The following is a 22,783-nucleotide window of genomic DNA, read 5'->3' on the forward strand; positions in this document are numbered from 1 at the left end:
TATCAGCTCTATGTGTTGATCTTTGGTAAATTGAATATTAACAACACTAATTCTCAACTTTAAGTAATATTTCATACCATAAAAAATACACCAATGACCCAATTTTTGTCAAAACCACATTTTTCTAATCCTCAGGGCCCAGCCTTACCAAAAAATCTCAGTCATACGTCTACCCGTTCATACATCGGGGGTATAAAAATCGCTTTAAAATTAGACATTTTGTGTATTTGCACTTCATTAGTCGGGTAAAGACAAGACAATTGGAAAATCAGCGACAGTAAAATTCTGATCCCATCAAATTGATTGTTGGATTCAGTGATGCAAATATATTGTTAAAGTTAAACATTTTTAATTGAAGAAGTTCAAAATTGTATTACCTTTACTTTTATAATTAGTTATTATCCAACAAAACACTGTGCCATTATTTATGATAAATGTGTTTAGGAATTTTGTAAACACAAGTGCACGCCAATGTTAGGAACTGTACAGAAAGTTTGTAAATCGGAACTTATCGGTTTTTCTCAGAAAATCATTTATGATTGTATTTGTTGTTTCAATGCAAATCAGAACTCAACTTGCGTAAAACACTTGCTCAATTAACCGTTAAACCGTTATCCATTCTCTGCAAAAGATTTGAAAGGCGGAGCTATGCATGTGCTGTACTTAATTGGACAATTGCCACCAACAAACGATTGGTTCACCATGTTGATTGCTGGACAAAGGAAGCTAATTTTGTAGGCGAGAAAGGTGTTGCTTAATGGCTTCAGACAGGAATCAGCTTTCCTTTGATAACATCAACCTGTCAATTCATGCAGAGTGCAAATTTTTGCAAGCCTTACTGATGCCATTGGCTCTTGTTAACTTTAAACTTTGCATTAAATTATTAAAATAAAGCAGATGTGAAGTTGTAAAAAGGTGATTATATGAATTTGCGTCATTTTAAATACAAGTTTTGCGTTGTAAATCAAGTTTTTGTGACAACAACAACTTTTTCAACCATAACTGCGACGACGCAGAAATCGATCTACCTTGATTTTTTTCATGAACATAAGTCAAGAATATAATTTTAATCACTTTTTGGAGGAAAGAAATCTCACCTTATGACTGCATTTTTGCGGTATTTCAAAAATGATGACTAAAAACTCTGTTCTTTTTTCACAGCACATGTGAATTTTGTGTCCTGAATTTGTCAGCCAGTTTTCATCCTATCAACATGAAAGTTTATAATAGTTTGTTTATACCATAAAGAAGTCAAACTTTTTGTTGCTGAGTTATGTACCCTTGAACTTAGGCAATTGAGTCAATAATGAATAAATCAACACAATGTTGTTTTTAGCTCGACTATTATATCTGAAATATATATAGTGGAGCTATCCTACTCACCCCGGCGTCTGCGTTAGCGTTAGCGTGCAAATGTTAAAGTTTTCGTTCTACCCCAAATATTTTCTTTGCCCCATGACATATTGCTTTCATATTTTGCATACTTGTTTACCAACATGACCCCAACCTATAAATAAGAGCAGACAACTGTATCAAGCATTTTGTCATAATTATGGCCCCTTTTCCACTTAGAATATGCAACAAATGTTAAAGTTTTCGTACTTCCCCATTTAATTTCATTGTCCCTTGACATATTGCTTTTATATTTGGCATACTTGTTTACCAACATCACCCCAACCTATAAACAAGAGCAGAAAACTCTATCAAGCATTTTGTCATAATTATTGCCCCTTTTATACTTAGAATATGCATATTATTGATAAATCTGTGTTAAAGTTTGCATACTACCCGAAATATTTCCTATATCCTTTGACATATTGCTTTTATATGTTGCATACTTGTTTACCAACATGGCCCCAACCTATAAATAAGAGCAGACAACTGTATCAAGCATTTTGACATAATAATGGCCCCTTTTACACTTAGATAATTGAACATTTTGCTTAAATTGCCATAACTTCTTTATGATCACATTTTATAATTACTTTGACAAAACAACCACAATGGATTCCACCCAAACAATACCCCACGCCCCTACCAGAATCCCTTTTTTTTAAACATCATCTAATAAATTACCACACCCCACATTATACCCCCCTTTTACCCCCCACCCCCCCTACCCACCACCCACTCCCCCCCCATTTTTTTTTTTAAACATCATTTAATAAATTACCACTCCCCATATTATACCCCCTTCTCACCCCCACCCCACTACCCCCCACCCTCCCCCCAATGTTTGTTTAATCATCATCTAATAAATTACCACACCCCACATTATACCCCCCTCTCACACCCCCCCCCCCTTTTTTATTTTTGAAAGATCGTCTAATAAATTATTGAATATGAACAATTTCCCCATGATGGCTTACGTTATACTGTCAAGCACTCGAATAGTCGAGCGCACTGTCCTCTGACAGCTCTTGTTGTGTGTGTGAGCAATGTAACATAGGGAACAACAAAATTTTGAGATTGATTTACAAAATACAAATGCTGAAGTTTTGAAAGTGCTTGGAATAAGCCATTGGGGGGTATATGTCATCTTCAAGGACTGTTCTAGGATAACTGTTTTAGTTGCTTATGTTTAGCCTGCTGGACATTTTACAATATCACTGGTATTCTGTATCTACTTGCTGTTTGTTTTGTACACAACGAATCAGCATGTAATATAACATAGATCTATTGTATTGCCCTCTTTCAAGGACTAAATCTTTGTGTTTTCTAATCGTTATATGAGCTGTGTCATGCACAGGCTGGTCTCAAGCGACCCTTGCCACATATTGGATAAGATCCATTTTATCATTATGTTGCTCAAATTACTTCAACTTGTTTAAATGTATTCATGTATGCATAATGATAAAAACTATGATGTTTTTGTATCAGTTTTGTATCACATCTTTGCAGATATCATTTTTTCCTGAAGAAGATATATATAATTATATCCACACTTGTTGCAGTTGTAGATCCATTAAATAAGCATGTTCAGAATAATAAATAGAACACAAATTTTACATTGTTTGGTATGAAATAAGAACATGTAATATACATTCTGTTTGAAAATCTTGTTTTTGTATTACCAAATTCCCGATGGTGATCAGGGGGAGTAGTAGATTGATGCAGTTTGTTTGAGATATGGATAAAGGAAATTTCAGGTTAATTACATGTATTTCTGTTCTTGTGAACATTGAGACCTTTTCAATGAATCTTTGTAGGTTACATGTATTTATGATGTGTAAACAAGTTGCAATCAATTTTGAAATTCTTTCCAACTGGTTTTTAAGATGTATCTCTTAGTTTAGAAACAGTCCCCTTGTAGTCAAACGTAATGGTATGATTTTAAACATTGAATTACAAAGATTCATTTTTATGGTCTTATGTGTGTGTTTACTTATTGAATAGTGTCATGCCTACACAAGTCATGTGCCATATGAGGCCAGCGTTGCTCTAGCCCTTTGCATGCTGGGAAATTTGTCGTCTGCTAAAATGTCGTCTGCTGAATTTCTACATTTAGCATTTCTTCCAATTTTTTTCAAAAAATACTATCAGAAAAGCAAACAGTTTGGATCCAGATGAGACGCCACGTTCTGTGGTGTCTCATCTGGATCCAAACTGTTTGCAAAGGCCTTCAAAATTCGGTTCCCGCACTGAAAGAGCTAGAAATAGCTGCCCTGTCAGCTATAAAAGTGATCAAGGTTCTGTGGTGGCATTAGCAGAATGAGTAGCTCCTGACCAGACTGCTCCTATTGGCAGGCTGATGGGCAGCTTCACTGACTTTATATGGCATAAGACCCAATTATGCACGATGTGGTGCAATTCATGTATAGTTCTGCCATATGCTTATTGACCATACTTCTGTGTTACAGTTGAACAACAGTGTAGGCAGTGACGGCTCACCTGACAATGATAAAAAGAAGAAAAAGAGGCCCAAAAGCAGCCCGGAACCAGGGGTAGGCAGTTTGTTGTGTGATGTCAGACTTGCTTTAAACTTTTTGCACAGGTTAAATTGGGTCATGAAATTCGTTGGTTGATGATAGAAAATAGGAGATAAATATTATTTTTAAGCCCGACTTAAAATATTGACACTTTAATAAGCATACTGTGAAACCATTTTTTTTCGACAGCACAAAATTTCATCATTTTTATAAAGATTTAGTCAGCACTTAAATTCGCTGATTTCTGATTTTGAATTAAAAAAAAATGCATCAGTCAATATCCGATTTGTGTGTAATACATATTCGCGATCAATCGCAATTGTGAAAAATCGTGGTACGAATGTGGGAACACACTTGAGAATCACTGCAGGAGGTGGGGCCTGTTTGTCACATGCCAATTAACTAGTCTTTTGTTATCAAGGGACAGTAATGGACCCTCTTAATGTATGCCATTCACACGTTCATTGTTATGATTAGTGGACACGTGGGACCGAATAACTGTTAACGAGTGTTTGTAACAATGAAGCCAATTGCCAATTAGGCTTATTCTATTATTATAATTTCCATACTGATAACAATCGTACCTTTATCGGCACAAATTAGGGAAGGTGCGAATAATATGGGTTATAACTAGTGTTAGCAAATTATATTGTCACTTTTCAATAAAGTATTTTTTTGCACGCAAATCAAACTAGACACTTTTGTTTATTTTCTTGGGTATGTGTGCCAGTTGGTATGATTTTTATTAAAATGCTGTCAATACTGTTTTAAAGCTGTTTGTGTTATACGAAAGGGGTTCCTGTTTGTTAAGTGTTTTTTTTTCCAAATAAAATGCTTTTTTATTCTGATATCAACATTGAAATTATAAACTCTGTGTGTTTGGTCTTAAAAAGTAAACTAATGGTATATAAATCAATATTGTCAATAATTTAAAAATAAATAAATTGATACATATAAAAAAGTAATAAGTGGTTAAACGCAAACAATTAAACAACAAACAGCAATTAAAATATTCTTAATTAATTTGTGATAATACGCTTGTCAGGTGTTGATCACACATCGTCATCTTTTCATTTGGTTTATTGTCTTTCATTGGCATTCGCTGCGTGATCGGTCGACTGATGAAATTAATGAAAATTAATGCCTGACGATTAATAATGGTTTCACAGTACTGTAATATTTTGACTGAAAAGAGTTGCTGGTACCCTTTGTCATGCCTCCAGTTTTCCATGGTGTTTGTAGGTGCAGGAGGATGAGGCATCCCCTAAGAAGACACCAAAGCTGAAATCCAATTCTGTCTCCACTGACAGCTCAGGGAAAAGGGTAAGCATTGTTACTTACATGTACAATCAGGTTTGGAAATATCTAGAGCAAAAACAGCAGCGTGGTGTCCCCAGCTCTTTTTTTGTTCCCCTCTGTTTATGGTCCTTAAATTATGGGTTGGTCTGAAACAAAATGTTAACATATGTTGAAATTTTATATATTTTGCAGGTCTGAGAATTGTCAGCTAATTTGTGGATTTCCACATCTTCGAGGCTTACAATATTTTGTTTGAAATTAATATTGTATATTCTAGAAGAAATTGGGGGGTGGGGGGCTTGTTTTTTTCAACATGCCAGGCTCCGAACCGTTTGGCTTGAAAATTTGCACTTCCATTCAGAAGCACCTTTTACACACAATCGAGCAGACTGGTTTGACTAGTTGAAATTATGTTTGCATGAGCAATTCATGTATGCTGGGATTTAAAAAACTTTCGGTTTGGTTTTCATTACTTTAAACATAACTAAAACGGTGTCAAAATTACCAATTTTAATGTTCTTTTTGGTTAACAACATATTAACCAAATATATGAATCCCCAAAACACATTCTAGTATTTGGTCATTCTACTGAAGATTGAATAACATACTAATTGCAAGCTATTTCTTAGCCCCCTTCTGTTGAAAACCGCTATCAAATACAGATTGTGCAATCTTTCATATTGCCCTTTGTCTGCAGATGTGTTATATTTATGCCCCCCCCCCCCCCCCCCCCCCTTTGAAGAAGAGGGGGTATATTGTTTTGCACATGTCTGTCGGTCCGTCGGTCAGTCCGTCCATCCACCAGATGGTTTCCGGATGATAACTCAAGAACGCTTAGGCCTAGGATCATTAAACTTCATAGGTACATTGATCATGACTGGCAGATGACCCCTATTGATTTTCAGGTCACTAGGTCAAAGGTCAAGGTCTTAGTGACTCGAAATAGTAAAATGGTTTCCAGATGTAGTAAAATGGCTTCCAGATGATAACTCAAGAATGCTTACGCCTAGGATCATGAAACTTCATAGGTACATTGATCATGACTGGCAAATGACCCCTATTGATTTTCAGGTCAAAGGTCAAGGTCACAGTGACTTGAAACAGTAAAATGGTTTCCGGATGATGACTCAAGAACGCTTACGCCTAGGATCATGAAACTTCATAGGTACATTGATAATGACTGGCAGATGACCCCTATTGATTTTCAGGTCACTAAGTCAAGGTCACAGTGACAAAAAACGTATTCACACAATGGCTGCCACTACAACTGACAGCTCATATGGGGGGCATGCATGTTTTACAAACAGCCCTTGTTCAAATCAAATCCTATGTCCTCTTTTGACAACAGTTTTTTTTTAAGCAGTCTTTATTGTTGAACAGAAGTTAAGCCCAAAGAAGACGCTGACGCCCTCAGAGAAGATTCTCAAGAGGGCAAAGATGTCGTCTCCTGGCAACATCTTTTCTGCTCTCAGTCCCAGACGATCTCCAACAAAGGCCAAGGAACGCAGGCTGCCTGATCTGCAAGTTTGTGGTTTACTTTCTCTTTCTTGCTTTAAGCCATCAGGAACAGTTTTTAGGCTATGTTAAAGTGTCCTGATCTTTTAATTTTTTACGGTTTTGTTGCTTCATTTACCCTTGAGATTGTGTTTGTGAAATTGCTTGGGGCCTTGTGAGGCAAGAATTTACAATTTTCCTGACCAAAAAATAAAAATTAAAAATCGTTTGCCTGGCCTTTTTAGCTCACCTGGTGAGCTTTTATGATTGCCTTTTGTCCTTCATGAATCGTGCGTCGTCAACATTAGCCTTGTTTGTCCCCTACCGGTGAAACCGAAGGGGACTTATGGAGTCTGTCCGTCACACTTTTCTGGATCCTGCGTTAACTTTAAAAGTTCTTCATATTTTTCATAAAACTTGAAACATGGATAGATGGCAATATGGAGATTATGCACGTCATTTCATTTTGTTCCTACGTCAAGAATTCTGGTTGCTATGGCAACACTTTTTTTTTAAATTCTGACAATGGTGGAGTTTCACCGGTAGGGGACCATATTGCTTGGCAATCTCTTGTTTACACTCTATTGAACACTTTTATTGTCCAATCATCATAAAACTTAGTCAGAACATGTGTCCCAATGATATCTTGGACAAGTTTGAAAATGGTTCAGGTTGTTTGAAAAACATGGCTGCCTGAGTGGAGGGGCATTTTCCTATAAATGGCTAGAGTAAAACTTTGTTCACACTCTAGAAGTCACATTTATTGTCCAATCCTCATGAAACTTAGGCAGAACAGTGTTTTTATGACAATTTTTGGGTCCATATTAGGTACCATTCCTCTCAAGAAAGAGTAAATATTTTCCCCCAATTTTGTAGAAAAAATCCCCACCAGAAGTTAAAAAATTATTACTATTTTTTTTTTAGAAAGAACTGTCTACTGATAAGTATATCTCAAATTTATTTCATAAACAACTCACAAAGTATATAACTATAATTAATATGATTTTAAATTATTATAAAGACTAATATTAAATTAGTTTTTCCCAAATCAGTGAACTTTTCACATTAATTGCATTTTTTTCACAAATGGCCAGGAAAAGGCCTGATGTATCTTTATTGTGTCAATATTTGTTGATAAAATCATTCCGATTTGGTCCATTTTATTGTTAAAAAATGCTCAAATTTGCCCTTTTATCAATTCAAAAAATCCCAATTAGACTCAAATTGGCTAGGAAAACTGAGACTGTGCATGAAGGCTGAACTGTCTGAAATTAATGTTGAAAAAATCATTGATATAGGTTTAAGAAAAAGGACAGAGACATTCAGCTGTGAATATTACATTGATACATACATGTGCATTCATATAATAAATATCATTACATATACATATAAAAGAGTGAATTTTTAATTTTCCCCTTTTCCTAAAAAACAACGGGTTTTTCCCCTTTGTACGGGCCCCGCCACCATTCCCCTAAATACCATTGTTAATGGGTTCTATATAGAAGTCTCTTTGTGAGTCGGTCTGTTTGTCCTGAAAATTTCATCCGGTCTTCACCAAACTTGGTCAGAAGTTGTATCCAGATGATGTCTAGGTCAAGTTTGAATATGGGTTATGCCGGGTCAAAAACAAGGTCACGGGGTCACTTAGTGTGTTTTAAACCCAAAGTTTGTCTGGACCATAACTTACCCATAATAACATCATGTCATTTATTGTTAGATTTTTAAATGACTTAGTACATTTGTTTGCCAGCATGGGGCGGTGTGTCTATGAAAGAAGTACATCGACATCTCAGTGCTCACACTGACCTTCAGAAAATAATAGCCATAATTTTTTTCCTGAAAAAAATAATAGCCAAAACAGACACAGACTTTTCCGCAAAATGGTACTGCAGGCAAAAAGAAAGAAAAAACAATGAATCTCATTTCATTTATGTTTAATTACATGTATATCTATTGGATTTAAGTTAAAATAAATATATATATACTTAAAAACAAGCATAATATCAGTGTGTCATTTTCTTATAAAATATTATCATGGCTTTACAATAAAGAATACAATCAATGTTGTGGGTGTGACTTACAAACAAACCAGATATCAACTACAGTTACATACACATAAGAATAAAGGGCTGAGGCCCCAACCCACCCAGAGCCCTTACTAATTATACTTTTTTTTATAGTTTTTCCAATTGCAATTGCTGGTGAATACAATTCGAAATATTATAAACCACCCCTTCCGTATCACCGCATGTCTATTCGTCATTCTATTTTTGCTATTATGAACTTCGAAAATATATCATAATCAACGAAAAAAATACAGTACCCGAAAACAGTAATCCGAAAAATTGTACGCGTTTTGCACATGAAATATGCATAATAAAAAATATTAATATGCATAATCTAAAATGTGCATATTGTTCGACTGCTTTATCGCTTAATAAGACGTTTGCCATCGGCCACAATATTGTAAGCAGAGGCCAATATCAATTGTAAATGATTTATTCCAAAAATAACTCTTTCGCAATGCCGATCATGTTTACATCAATTAACGTCACAGCGCGTGAGTTAAAATACACCACCTCAGTGTTATTCCAAACACGTGTTTTTTTAAAATTAGCTGGCCATGGCATATGCCGGGTCCCTTTGAATTGGGAAAACCAGGTTACCTGGTTAAAAATTGAAATCATCATCACACATCAAGAAATGTAAAAGCAGACGACAAACAGCGTTTTCGGGGATAATAAGTTGATGGCGATTAAATAATCATTTCATCAAGCAATGTTCAACGTTATCTAATTGCAGCAAAAAATGGCGCAAAAAAACAAAACCAGCCGACAATATTAGCGGCGATTTTCAATAATGACGATTAAATAATAATTGGCGAAAAATTAACAAAGATCTAACAGTTACCGATAATTGGTAAAGCACGGGGAGATTAAAGACGTTATTTCCAAAATATATCACTGCTGTCGGACACTGATTGAGAAAAACGCTCTAGGCCACGATGTCGCAGAAGTTATTGACGCGTGTATGACAATACACAGGGTCGAGTGTGTACACAGGTAATCTAGTTATCGATTTTTCCTGCTTGATGGCCCGATTTGCAGGCGTTTCGCATTCGCCAGACAACTTTTAGAGGCAATTTGTTTTTTTATGTAGGTGGATAAAATAATCGCCATTTTTTCTAGACAATTTTAAGAAATAATAGCCAGTTGGATAAAATAATCGCCTTTGTCGATAATGTCTGGCAGCAGTGTGAGCACTGCATCTCCAAGGTCAAGGTCACACTTGGCGTTCAATGGTCAAATTGCCCATAAATGAGCTTGTCTAGGCCGTAACTTTGTCATTTATTAGCTCATCTATTTTTGGAAAAAAAAATTATGAGCTATTGTCATCACCTTGGCGTCAGCGTCCGGTTAAGTTTTGCGTTTAGGTCCACTTTTCTAATAAAGTATCAATGCTATTTCATTCAAACTTGGTACACTTACTTACTATGATATTGGGACTGGGCAGGCAAAGTAAGATAACTCTGGCGTGCATTTTGACAGAATTATGTGCCCTTTTTATACTTAGAAAATTGAAAATTTTGGTTAAGTTTTGTGTTTAGGTCCATTTTATTCCTTAAGTATCAAAGCTATTGCTTTCATACTTGCAATACTTACTAACTATCATATGGGGACTGTGCAGGCAAAGTTATGTAACTCTGACTGGCATTTTGACAGAATTATGTGCCCTTTTTATACTTAGAAAATTGAAAATTTGGTTAAGTTTTCTGTTTAGATCCACTTTATTCCTAAAGTATCAAAGCTATTGCTTTCATACTTGCAACACTTACTAACTATCATAAGGGAACTGTGCAGGCAAAGTTATGTAACTAACTGGCATTTTGACAGAATTATGGGCCCTTTATACTTAGAAAATTGAAAATTTGGTTAGAAAATTGAAAATTTGGTTAAGTTTTGTATTTTGGTCCACTTTACCCCTAAAGTATCATAGATATTGCTTTCATACTTGGGAACACTCGCAAACTATCATAATGGGACGGTAAAGGACAAGTTGCATAACTCCGGTTGTCATTTTTACAGAATTATGGCCCTTTTTAGACTGCGTAACTTTGAATATATGGAAAAATTTTGTGTTTAGATCCACTTTACTTCTAAAGTATCAAGGCTATTGCTTTTAAAATTCAGATACTTTCATGCTATCATAAGGGTTCTATACCTGGCAAGTGAATTTTACCTGGACCTTTGAATGACCTTGACTCTCAAGGTCAAATTATTAAATTTCGCTAAAATTGCCATAACTTCTTTATTTATGATTAGATTTGATTGATACTTTGACAAAACAACTCTTACCTAACATACCATTATAGACTCCACCCAAACCATCCCCCACGCTCCCCCCCCCCATACCCCCTCCCCTCAATTTTTTTTTTAAAGATCATCTAATAAATGACCCCCCCCACCCAAGTCCAACCATCCCACCCAAAAATACCCCCCCCCCCACCCAAAATGTTTTTTTTTCCCACTTTTTTTGCATTTTTGGAAGATAATGTAATAAATGACCACACCCCTCACTATACACCTCTCCACTCCACCCCTCCCTCCTTTGTGATTGAAATTGAGATAGGTCCCTTCACCTTTAAAAAGAGAAATAGATGAGCGGTCTGCACCCGAAAGGCGGTGCTCTTGTTGTGAGACTTTAAAATCATTTGGCACATTTGTTCACCATCATTGGACGGTGTGTCATGCTAAAGAATTACGTCGATATCTGCAAGGTAACACTTTGAGTTCAAAGGTCAAAAATGGCCACAAATGATTTTGTCCGGGCCATAACTATGTCATTCATTTTGAGATTTTAAAATCCTTTGGCACATTTGTTCACCATCATTGGACGGTGTGTCATGCGAAAGAATTATGTCAATATCTGCAAGGTCAAGGTCACACTTTGAGTTCAATGGTCAAAAATGGCCATAAATGATTTTGTCTGGGCCATAACTAAGTAATTCATTGTGAGATTTTAAAATTACTCAGTACATTTGTTCACAATTATTGGACAGTGTGTCATGCGAAAGAATTACATCGATATCTCCAAGCTCAAGGTCACACTTTGAGTTCAAAGGTCAATAATGGCCATAAATGATCTTTTCCGGGCACTATGTCATTCATTGTGAGATTTTAAAATTACTCAGTACATTTGCTACTATCATTAAATGGTGTGTCATGCGAAAGAATTATGTCGATATCTCCAAAGTCAAGGTCACACTTGGAGTTCAATGGTCAAAAATAGCCATAAATGAGCTTGTCCGGGCCATAACTATGTCCTTCATTGTGAGATTATAAAATGATCCTGTACATTAATTTTGTTCAAAGTAATTGGACGGCGTGTCATGCGAAAGAATTCAAGAGGTCAAAGGTCAAAATGGCCATAAATGATAATGGCATAATAATTCTTTAAAATCGCCATAAATTAGCTTCTCTTGTTTTGTGAAGACAGCATGCAAAATATTCTGTGTCAATACAGCATGTTGGGGTATATGTCACATCTGTGACAAAACTTTAGTTAACACTCTAGAAGTCACATTAGGCTGAAACTGGGTCATGTGAGCTCAAAATTAGGTCAAATTAATAAAAACCTATGTCAATACTCTATAAGTCACTTATTATACAATCTTCATGAATCAGCGGACACTTTATGCCCCCTTGGAAGAAGAGGGGGTATATTGTTTTGCACATGTCGGTTGGTCGTTCTCTTGTCTGTCCGTTGGTCCGTCCACCAGATGGTTTCCGGATGATAACTCAAGAACGCTTAGGCCTAGTATCATGAAACTGCATAGGTACATTGATCATGACTGGCAGATGACCCTTAATGATTTTCAGGTCACTAGGTCAAAGGTCAAGGTCACAGTGACTCAAAATAGGTTAAATGGTTTCCAGATGATAACTCAAGAATGCTTAGGCCTAGGATCATGAAACTTCATAGGTACATTGATCAGGACTGGCAGATGACCCCTATTGATTTTCAGGTCACTAGGTCAATGGTCAAGGTCACAGTGACTCGAAATAGTAAAATGGTTTCCGGATGATAACTCAAGAATGCTCACGCCTGGGATCATGGAACTTCATAGGTACATTGATAATGACTGGCAGATGACTCCTATTGATTTTCAGGTCACTAGGTCAAAGGTCAAGGTCGCAGTGACTCGAAACAGCAAAATGGTTTCCTGATGATAACTCACGAATAATTAGGCCTAGGATCATGAAACTTAATAGGTACATTGATCATGACTGGCTGATGACCCCTATTGAGTTTCAGGTCACTAGGTCAAAGGTCAAAGTCACAGTGACAAAAAACGTATTCACACAATGGCTGCCACTTCAATTGACAGCCCATATGGGGGGCATGCATGTTTTACAAACAGCTCTTGTTTATAATACTAAATAGTCTAGGTGAGCGCATTAGGGCCCATGGTCCTCTTTTCGATGAATGATTTGGTGAGGAAATGATGCTTTACAATTCATTCACAAATATAATACAGTGTTGTTTTTTTTATATAAAATATTCGGCGTTATTCTAATCCATTCCCCCATCTTTAGAGTGTATATTTTTCCTCCAAATATTTTTAAAATTCCTCCCTCGGAAGTGTTATTCAATTTTAATCAAAACCTCATTAAAATATGTCTTTCGTTACAAATTAACTTCAATTTTCCTGAACTGCATCCGCGTGTGTACTTTATTTTAGCCTTTACCGCAAACCGTACGTAGTTCACCATCACGACTTTGGCTTTACGACATCTACCGCAAACCATATGTATTCCAACATGTTGCACAACAACAAAAGCTATCGTAAAAAAATTGACAAATCTGTTTAAACTTAAAAATAAATTGATATTCTTTTCAAACAAGTGCAACTTTAAAGTCAGTCTTCTTCAAATGCCGGAAGTGAAACGCCAGAAACGTCCGGTCAAGAGGTTTGAAAGACTGTTTAGTTTGTTCAAAGTGCTTTGCACCCCACAGCCTTGGGGAAGCTACACTGGAGTCCCTGATCAGACTTTGTCTGCACACGGAGAGACTTGGTGAAGAGGAGGTCACCAGAATAATTGATAAATTTGCAGAAAAGCCCAGAAATGTTGAACTTTGAACATGAACATAACATGTTTATGAATAAAAGAGTTTGAATGATGTTTTTCTCCCTCTGTATGGTGAATTATAGTGTTAAAACTTGATTTTGTACTGTTACTAGCTAAGCATAGAAGTTCCCCCCTTTTCGCGCGAATTTCCCCCCCCCCCCCCCCCCCTCAGGGGACCCGACCCCCTTCCCCCATAACTGAAAATAAACACTGTAATGAAAAAAGTAGGGTTTAGTTCTTATTATACCAACAAATCAGCTGAAATAGGATATATAATAATTATTTTAATTCTATGAGTGTATAAAATGGTGTCTTTTTGGTATAAGAAGTCTTGTATCTGTTTGGGATGTATTTTGATTGAACATATGGTTTACATTAACAAAAACAATGGTATCATTTTAGAAATTTCTCATGAAAATAAGATTATAAAATTGTATGTAAACGTTTTTTAATATTTGTCAAGAAAACAGTAATATGGTCATAAATTGCAATGTGAAAATGCATTTGCACCTGGTTGTTGATAAATGACAGGACCCCTGAGCAAATTATCTGATAAGAACGAAGTGTTTTTTCCCCCATGAAAATATGAACAAAAAGTGCGACAAAGACGAGGGGGATATTCAAGATTCATTTTGAGATTCTGTCCATAGACAAACTCATTGCATAAATTCATGCACTAAAAATAATACAACATTGCAATTAGCGTGCTCTTTCCTGAGATTACGTGAGTAAGTTGTGCAATACCCAATTTTAATTATCAGACGTTAAAAATGTGTCTAAGAAATGTCCCTTTTTCAACTTAAACTTATCTGTTACATGATCATAATCACATTGTCTTAGAGCTATAATGACAAGCTCCAGTTTTATATAAATTCATAAGCAGCTTTACATAAAATAATTATGCACCAAATGCGGTGATCAGAAATTAAGTTTTAAAAAGTGTACAGTTTTTCTGTGTTCGCTTTCATCTGAACTGTCTACATAATGCCTGTTTTTGTGTCCACAGGTCAGTGAAAGTGACATGTCATATGACCCCTCCCTGGGAGCCCCGGGCATGCCTTTGGGCTCCAGTGGGTCAAGGCTGTCAGAGGGCTCTAGTCCAAACCACCCAGTCAAGTCTGTGATCCCTACACCCATGCGGATAGGCTTCCTGGGGCTGGGAATAATGGGTCAGGGAATGGTGATGAATTTACTGCGCTCTGGCCATGAGGTTACTGTATGGAATAGGACCTCTCAAAAGGTAGGTTAAACTGTGCGGTGTTGGTTAGATTGGACTACAGTATTCAGTGCTTATAAACAGTTTTACTATGCAATCCCATTTTTGTGCCCCCGGATCGAATGATCGGGGGTATATTGTTTTTGGCCTGTCTGTCTGTCATTGTATGTGTCTGTCTGTCAAAAACTTTAACCTTGGTTAAACTTTTGCAATAACTTTTGTAATATTGAAGACAGCAACTTGATATTTGGCATGTGTGTTTCTCATGGAGCTTCACATTTTGAGTGATGAAAGGTCAAGGTCATCCTTCAAGGTCAAAGGCCAAAAAAAATATTCAAAGCGGCGCATTAGGGGGCATTGTGTTTCTGACAAACACATCTCTTGTTTATTATGACTTGAAACCAAAAAACTGTTCTCTCTTTCTGGTATTTACTGTAAATATTTTATGTAAGCATTCGGTTTAAATGATTTTTATGTTTTACTGACAGAGTTTTGAATATTAAGTATAGAGTATCGTGATTTCTGGCAGATGATATAAAGTTTTCTTATTGTCTGTTTATAATGGTTGATTGTTGGTTTTGCACTACTTTTGTCATTTACAGCTGTTTGTTAAAACTGATGAATTTCAACTTAATACAAACAGACAAGACAAACTTCAAAAGACAAAAATATTTCAATATTCACTCGTCCTACAAACAGAAACACTGGTCCTTCAAATATGTGTTAAATAAAGTAGCAAGGGGCTGACATCACATTATTTCTTTCTGCTTCCAGTGCTTTCAACAATTCATTAACCTGCCCTTGCCAGGACACTTGTTTTTAGCTCATCTATTTTTTGGAAAAAAAATTATGAGCTATTGTCATCACCTTGGCGTCGGCGTCCGGTTAAGTTTTGCGTTTAGGTACACTTTTCTCATTAAATATCAATGCTATTGCATTCAAACTTGGTACTCTTACTTACTATCATGAGGGGACTGGGCAGGCAAAGTAAGATAATTCTGGCTTGCATTTTGACAGAATTATGTGCCCTTTTTGTACTTAGAAAATTGAAAACTTTGGTTAAGTTTTGTGTTTAGGTCCATTTTATTCCTTAAGTATCAAAGCTATTGCTTTCATACTTGCAACACTTACTACCTATCATAAGGGGACTGTGCAGGCAAAGTTATGTAACTCTGATTGGCATTTTGACAGAATTATGTGCCCTTTTGATACTTAGAAAATTGAAAATTTGTTAAAGTTTTGTGTGTAGGTCCTTTTTTCCCTAAAGTTTCAAAGCCATTGCTTTCATACTTGCAACACTTACTAACTATCGTAAGGGGACTGTGCAGGCAAAGTTATGTAACTCTGACTGGCATTTTAACGGAATTATGTGCCCTTTTTGTACTTAGAAAATTGAAAATTTGGTTAAGTTTTGTGTTTAGGTCCACTTTTTTCCTAAAGTATCAAAGCCATTGCTTTCATACTTGCAACACTTACTAACTTTCGTACGGGGACTGTGCAGGCAAAGTAATGTTACTCTGACTGTCATTTTTACAGAATTATGGGCCCTATACTTGAAAATTTGGTTAAGTTTTGTGTTTTGGTCCACTTTACCCCTAAAGTATCATAGATATTGCTTTCATACTTGGAACACTCGCAAACTATCATAAGGGGACAGTAAAGGACAAGTTGCACAACTCCGGTTGTCATTTTTACAGAATTATGGCCCTTTTTTGACTTAGTAACTTTGAATATATGGTTACATTTTGTGTTTAGATCCACTTTACTTCTAAAGTATCAAGGCTATTGCTTTTAAACTTTAAATACTTTCATGCTATCATGAGTTCTGTACCTGGCAAGCTGAATTTTACCTTGACCTTTGAATGACCTTGACTTCCCCCCCCCCCCCTGTCAGTATCAGTCAGTCTGTCTGTCCGTCCGAAAAAAACTTTAACATTGGCCATAACTTTTTCACTCACTTTTGTAATATTGAAGACAGCAACTTGATATTTGGCATGCGTGTGTTTCTCATGGAGCTGCACATTTTGAGTGGTGAAAGGTCAAGGTCATCCTTCAAGGTCAAATGTCAAATTTATGGTGTCTGTCCGTCTGAAAACTTTAACATTGGCCATTACTTTTTTTAATATTGAAGATAGCAACTTGATATTTGGCATGCATGTGTATCTCATGAAGCTGCACATTTTAAGTGGTGGAAAGTGAAGGTGAAGGTCATCCTTCATGGTCAAACATCAAATATATGGCATCTGTCTGTCCGAAAACTTTAACATTGGCCATAACTTTTTTAATATTGAAGATAGCAACTTGATATTTGGCATGCATGTGTATCTCATGAAGCTGCACATGTTGAGTGGTGGAAGTTCAAGGTCAAGGTCATCCTTTGAGGTAAAAAAAAATTAAAATAATTCAAAGCGGCGTTCTCACAAAGCTGCACATTTTGATTGGGGGAAGTTCAAGATCATCCTTCAAGGTCAAGGTCATCCTTCAAGTTCAAAGGTCAAAAAACAAATAGAAATTTCAAAGCGGCATTATCATGAAGCTGCACATTTTGAGTGGTGGAAGTTCAAGGTCAAGGTCATTCTTCAAGGTCAAGGTCATCCTTCAAGGTCAAAGGTAAAAAAAAAATCAAAGCTGCGTTATCATGAAGCTGCACATTTTGAGTGGTGTAGGTTCAAGGTCAAGGTCATCCTTCAAGGTCAAGGTCATCCTTCAAGGTCAAAGGTCAAACAACATAAAAAAATATCAAAGCCGCGTTATCATGAAGCTGCACATTTTGAGTGGTGGAAGTTCAAGGTCAAGGTCATCCTTAAAGGGCAAAGAAAAATAAAAAAATTCAAAGCGGCGTTCTCATGAAGCTGCACATTTTGAGTGGTGGAAGTTCAAGGTCAAGGTCATCCTTCAAGGTCAAGGTCATCCTTTAAGGTCAAAGGTCAAATTTTTTATAAAAATTCAAAGCGGCGTTCTCATGAAGCTGCACATTTTGAGTGGTGGAAGTTCACGGTCAAGGTCATTCTTCAAGGTCATCCTTCAAGGTCAAAGGTCAAAAAAATAGTTATTTCAAAGCGGCGTTATCATGAAGCTGCACATTTTGAGTGGTGGAAGGTCAAGGTCATCCTTTAAGGTCAAAGGTCAAAAAAAAAATATTTCAAAGAGGCCTTCTCATATAGCTGCACATTTTGAGTGGTGGAAGTTCAAGGTCAAGGTCATCCTTCAAGGTCAAAAGTAAATAAAAAAAACAATAAAAAATTTCAAAGCGCCGCAATAGGGGGCATTTTCTGACAAACACATCTCTTGTTTTTTTCAAACATGGTTAAAAAACACAAATATTTATTTTTATTATTTTATTTTTGAAATACCGTCCAACCATCCCACCAAACAATCCCCCCCCCCCCCCAAAAAAAAATATGAATTTTTTTTTGCATTTTTTTTGCATTTTTGGAAGATAATGTAATAAATGACCACACCCCACACTATACACCCCTGTCCACTCCACCCCTCCCTCCTTTGTGATTGAAATTGAGATAGGTCAGGGGTTTTTCAGCACTGTCTGCGCCTCCGGTAAACAGAGGCACTCTCAAAGCAAACGGACCCGATCCCAAACCGAAATTATAAAAAATAATCCCAATTTAAAAAAAATTTTTTTTTTTTTTTTTTTTTTTTTTTTTTTTTAAGAATGAAGTGTCTTATAACTTGTTATAACTTGTGTGACTATTCAGTGTTTGTTTCTGTTTATATAAAGAAGAGAAAATAACAAATAAAAACAAATTTATTTTTTAAACATCTGAATTATTTAAGCATGATAAATTCACAATTTTTTCCCAAATGAGCCATTTCATCGAAGCAAAAATTCCCAAAATGGCCAATTTTGTCGATAAAAAATTCCCAATTTGGTCAGACTCCTTTTTATAAAAATAGGCAGAAAAACCCCTGTAGGTCCCTACACCTTTAAAAAGAAAAATAGATGAGCGGTCTGCACCCGCAAGGCGGTGCTCTTGTTTCAAAATCAGAGTTAGTGGGGCGCTTGAAATTTTCCGATTAGTGTTTTTTTCTTTACCAAGCCCTTCTTTAGATCAAAGCGATAACGACTTCACTGATTATTTGAGAGGTTCGCAACTAAAGCCGGCCTTAAGGCGGGGCATCAATGTATTTGAAAATTTGGCCCATTAGGGCGCAGGCTTTGTATGAGCGACACCACTCTTAGGCTGTCAATACTTGCAATAAAATCATGCTGACAAAAAGTGATGTAATTGCCATCAGTGTTTCATTTTGTGTCAGTTTGTTGGCTTTGTTTTCTACCAGACCCATCGGTCCCTATGATGTCATTTCCACAATGAAATCTCTGCAAGTTATTAAGAAGAATGATTATCATTATGACAAACGGATGTAATCCTCGTGGAAATTGTGCATTTCATGCATAATAAGGCCATTTATTCGACTCTTAAAGCGTTTTAATTAATTATTGTTGAATTCATTACACACAGCTATAAATGTTTTGTTGAATTCTTAAATGAGCATGATTAAATATCTTATTTGAGAAACGCTACCGAATTTTAATGTTGACTCCACTTTAATTAATGATAACTTTAAATAAACAGCGCTTCATGTATAGTTTGTTCCAATGAAAAGCGCGCGAAAATTATGTAGACTTGTACACTGTCTAGTGTTGGTTTATTTATTGTTGTATAAAATCGGGAACAGCATGTCAGGCGATTTACTTGGTTCCGTGGAAAAAAAACTGTTATTTCGTCAAATCTTTAAATAGTCAAATATGCTTAAAATCATTGAAATGGTTAATGTTTGTGTTCATGAAATTCTTGAGCACTTTTATACTCAATATTTACCAGAATTTGCTTTTTAAAATGGAATATACTGTATTATTGGGTAATGAATAGCGACAGGAAAAAAGTAAGTATGCAGTAATTTAGTCTGGTTGATACTGATGTATTGGGGAATAGAATGAGTCGGTATTATGCGTAACTATGCCTGAAAGGGTTTTAAAAAAAATGATAGAATGAATGACTTTCTAGCTGGGCATTTGTTTTGAATAGTCATAGCGCACCAATTAATGTCAAAATAAATGTTTAAAAAACATTAACGTATGGAGGGGCTTAGGCTGCCCTCCCAAAACCCTCCATTATAGCCCCAGGGCGTCTGAAAAAATCCTGTAGACAGCACTGAAAGTGTCCTACATCACTGCTGAAATGTTTTTTAATCCTTGCTAGCTGATTACTCACATGTCATATTCATCTTATCAGACTAAAATACCAGGTTGATTAATATGTTGGTAAATGCTTATGTTATCTCCATATTAACCCTTTCCTTGACAGGTTCGCGTTTTTACGACCCTATCGATTCCCTGTCAAATACGCGTTACTACGCCTCTATCGATTACCTGATATCTATGCATTTCTACTTCCCTATCTATTACCTTACATTTACGTGTTTTTACGCGGCACGATTAAATTTGCTATTTAAATGCTTAAAATTACGTTTTAAGTGTAACTGAATTGCTTGTACACATGCGGTCACCATTTTTCTAAACTGTCAAGGAAACATCCGGTTATGTTGCTATTTAAAGTTATAATGCAATTGACGTCCAATCAAGACGAGGGTTTACAATTTGAGCATGCGTAAATCACGTTCCGCGATGTGCGCGCATCGGACATTTTGTAATGTTCTAAAATAACTGCCATTCTCGAACCGTATTTAATTTAAGACATTTTCCGAAAACATATTAATTAAACTCGTTAAAATGAATTGCCACAAAAATAAACACGTTCCATAGGGATATAATATGATCGGAGTGTAAATCAATTTCATTCTTATTGTTGTTTGATTCCATTATAACTCATAATGACAAATTGGTTGTTGACTTTTTTGTCAATTTTCAATGAACGGTAACTGACAGAAAATTGTCACTACTTTCCGAAAATCTTACAAGTCAACGAAACGTCGCTGTCATGAAATATTTTAAGTGTTATTCGCAAAGTAAATCAGTTCAAAAGCATATTGTAAAGCAATATATTAACTAAATTATATATTGATTACGTATTTGCTAGGCAAATGTTTTTCATTGTTCAGCATTCAAACGATATGCACATTTTATTTCATGTACGTTTTTTCGGATTGTCGTTTTCGGATACTGCATTTTTCGCCGATTTAATTTATGTTTGACGTCCTTAATAAACAAACATAGAATGACGAATACCCATGCGGTTATACAGATGGTCCTTAAAATGAATTACCAAGATAATAAAGACGTTCCATAGGGGTATAACATGATTGGAGAGTGAATCGATTTTATTCTTATGGTAATACATTTTATGATTGTTGATATAATTGGGCTTGGGCTGGCTTATCTCTTATCTGAAATCATACTGTGCCTTCAGTTATCTTCTTGTGATATATCCACAGATAAGACATTTCAACAGCCAAATAGCAATAAACTGCATGACACTAATTGCAGCTCTGTATGGACTAATACACAACATTGGTGACTGGTGTCATTTTCACTGGTACTGGTAGCCATGGAAATTCTTGAAACATAAGAAACATAAGAAACTAAGAAATCAATCATAATATCTATGTATATATTGTTTTATAAGGTTATTAAAAACTGGACATTCGAGTTATAAGAATTCATAAAAGTTGATTTTGAAAAAAGAATGAAGTTGTTTCAGATTTTCTCTGCTTTCTATAATTATTTATTATAATTTATAAGAATTTACATGAATATCTCAAAGTTTAGAAGCTGTAAAGAGATAGATTTGCATTGAAACCCAGTAAAACACACAACGGTCAACTTTACATGACTATAACTGATGAATAAATTAAGGTAGAAACATACAGTTTACACCACAGGAAAGGAAATTTTATTAGCTAAAACTTTCATATGTAGTGTTTTTCAACTTTTATAAGAATATCGATTACCGGAATAAACCCCCTTCGGAAGAAACCCCCTTCGCTAAAAACGGCAGGGCGGAAGAAACCCCCTTTCATAGTTTGCATACGCGGAAGAAACCCCCTCGCTAGTTTTGCATACGCGGAACAAACCCCCTTCGAGTTTTCAGACAGGCGGAATAAACCCCCTTCGTGTTTTCAGACAGGCGGAATAAACCCCCTTCCTAAGTGTTAAGTATTTCCCTTGAACATGTCGGCGGCATGGGTGTGCTCTGTCACTGACTTCACTACGGTGAGCTGAAACATAAAGCATACATATCGATGAAACAGGTCAATCGTTTTACTTATAATATCAAGTACTTATTCATTTGTCCGAGCCTTTTTAAAAATGTAAATATGACTAATATAGCGATACTCAGATGTGACGAACTGGAATTTTATGCAAAATTAATATTATATAAAAATAATCGCAATACATGGGTTTTGTAGAAAAAGACTAATTTATTTTTGAGTATATGTACATGGTATAATATTACTTACCTCTAGATCAGTGGTAGCAATAGCACGGCATTTCTGTGAACCCCGCTGGTCACACTCCCAACGCTGGCTAACCGCTGACTTTGCTTTCTTCGTGTAGCAGTACCCCTAGCAACACAACTTCAGCCCACCCTTGTTGTTCTTGCTGATCTCCATTATTGATATATTCGAAATACCAACGATGTGTATATATATATATATACATACCAATTAATCGAGCAAATGTAATAAAAAAAACTGTACATAACTTCACACGAGCCGCAAAGGCGCCGATCATGACA

The 22,783-nt window shown here is 36.0% G+C and overlaps 1 protein-coding gene across 1 annotated transcript in view; it reads left to right on the forward strand.

Moving 5' to 3' along the window:
• Positions 1-22,783, forward strand: part of LOC127876233 (cytokine-like nuclear factor N-PAC) — an 85,221-nt gene that overhangs the window by 19,442 nt on the left and 42,996 nt on the right. The window contains exons 6-9 of the mRNA XM_052421294.1: positions 3,861-3,944; positions 5,172-5,252; positions 6,609-6,752; positions 14,859-15,092. Of these exons, the coding sequence (XP_052277254.1) occupies positions 3,861-3,944; positions 5,172-5,252; positions 6,609-6,752; positions 14,859-15,092 (543 nt within the window). The remainder of the gene's footprint in view (positions 1-3,860; positions 3,945-5,171; positions 5,253-6,608; positions 6,753-14,858; positions 15,093-22,783) is intronic.

Source organism: Dreissena polymorpha, chromosome 4 (genome assembly GCF_020536995.1).
Source record: "Dreissena polymorpha isolate Duluth1 chromosome 4, UMN_Dpol_1.0, whole genome shotgun sequence".
Taxonomy (NCBI): Eukaryota; Metazoa; Mollusca; class Bivalvia; order Myida; family Dreissenidae; genus Dreissena; species Dreissena polymorpha.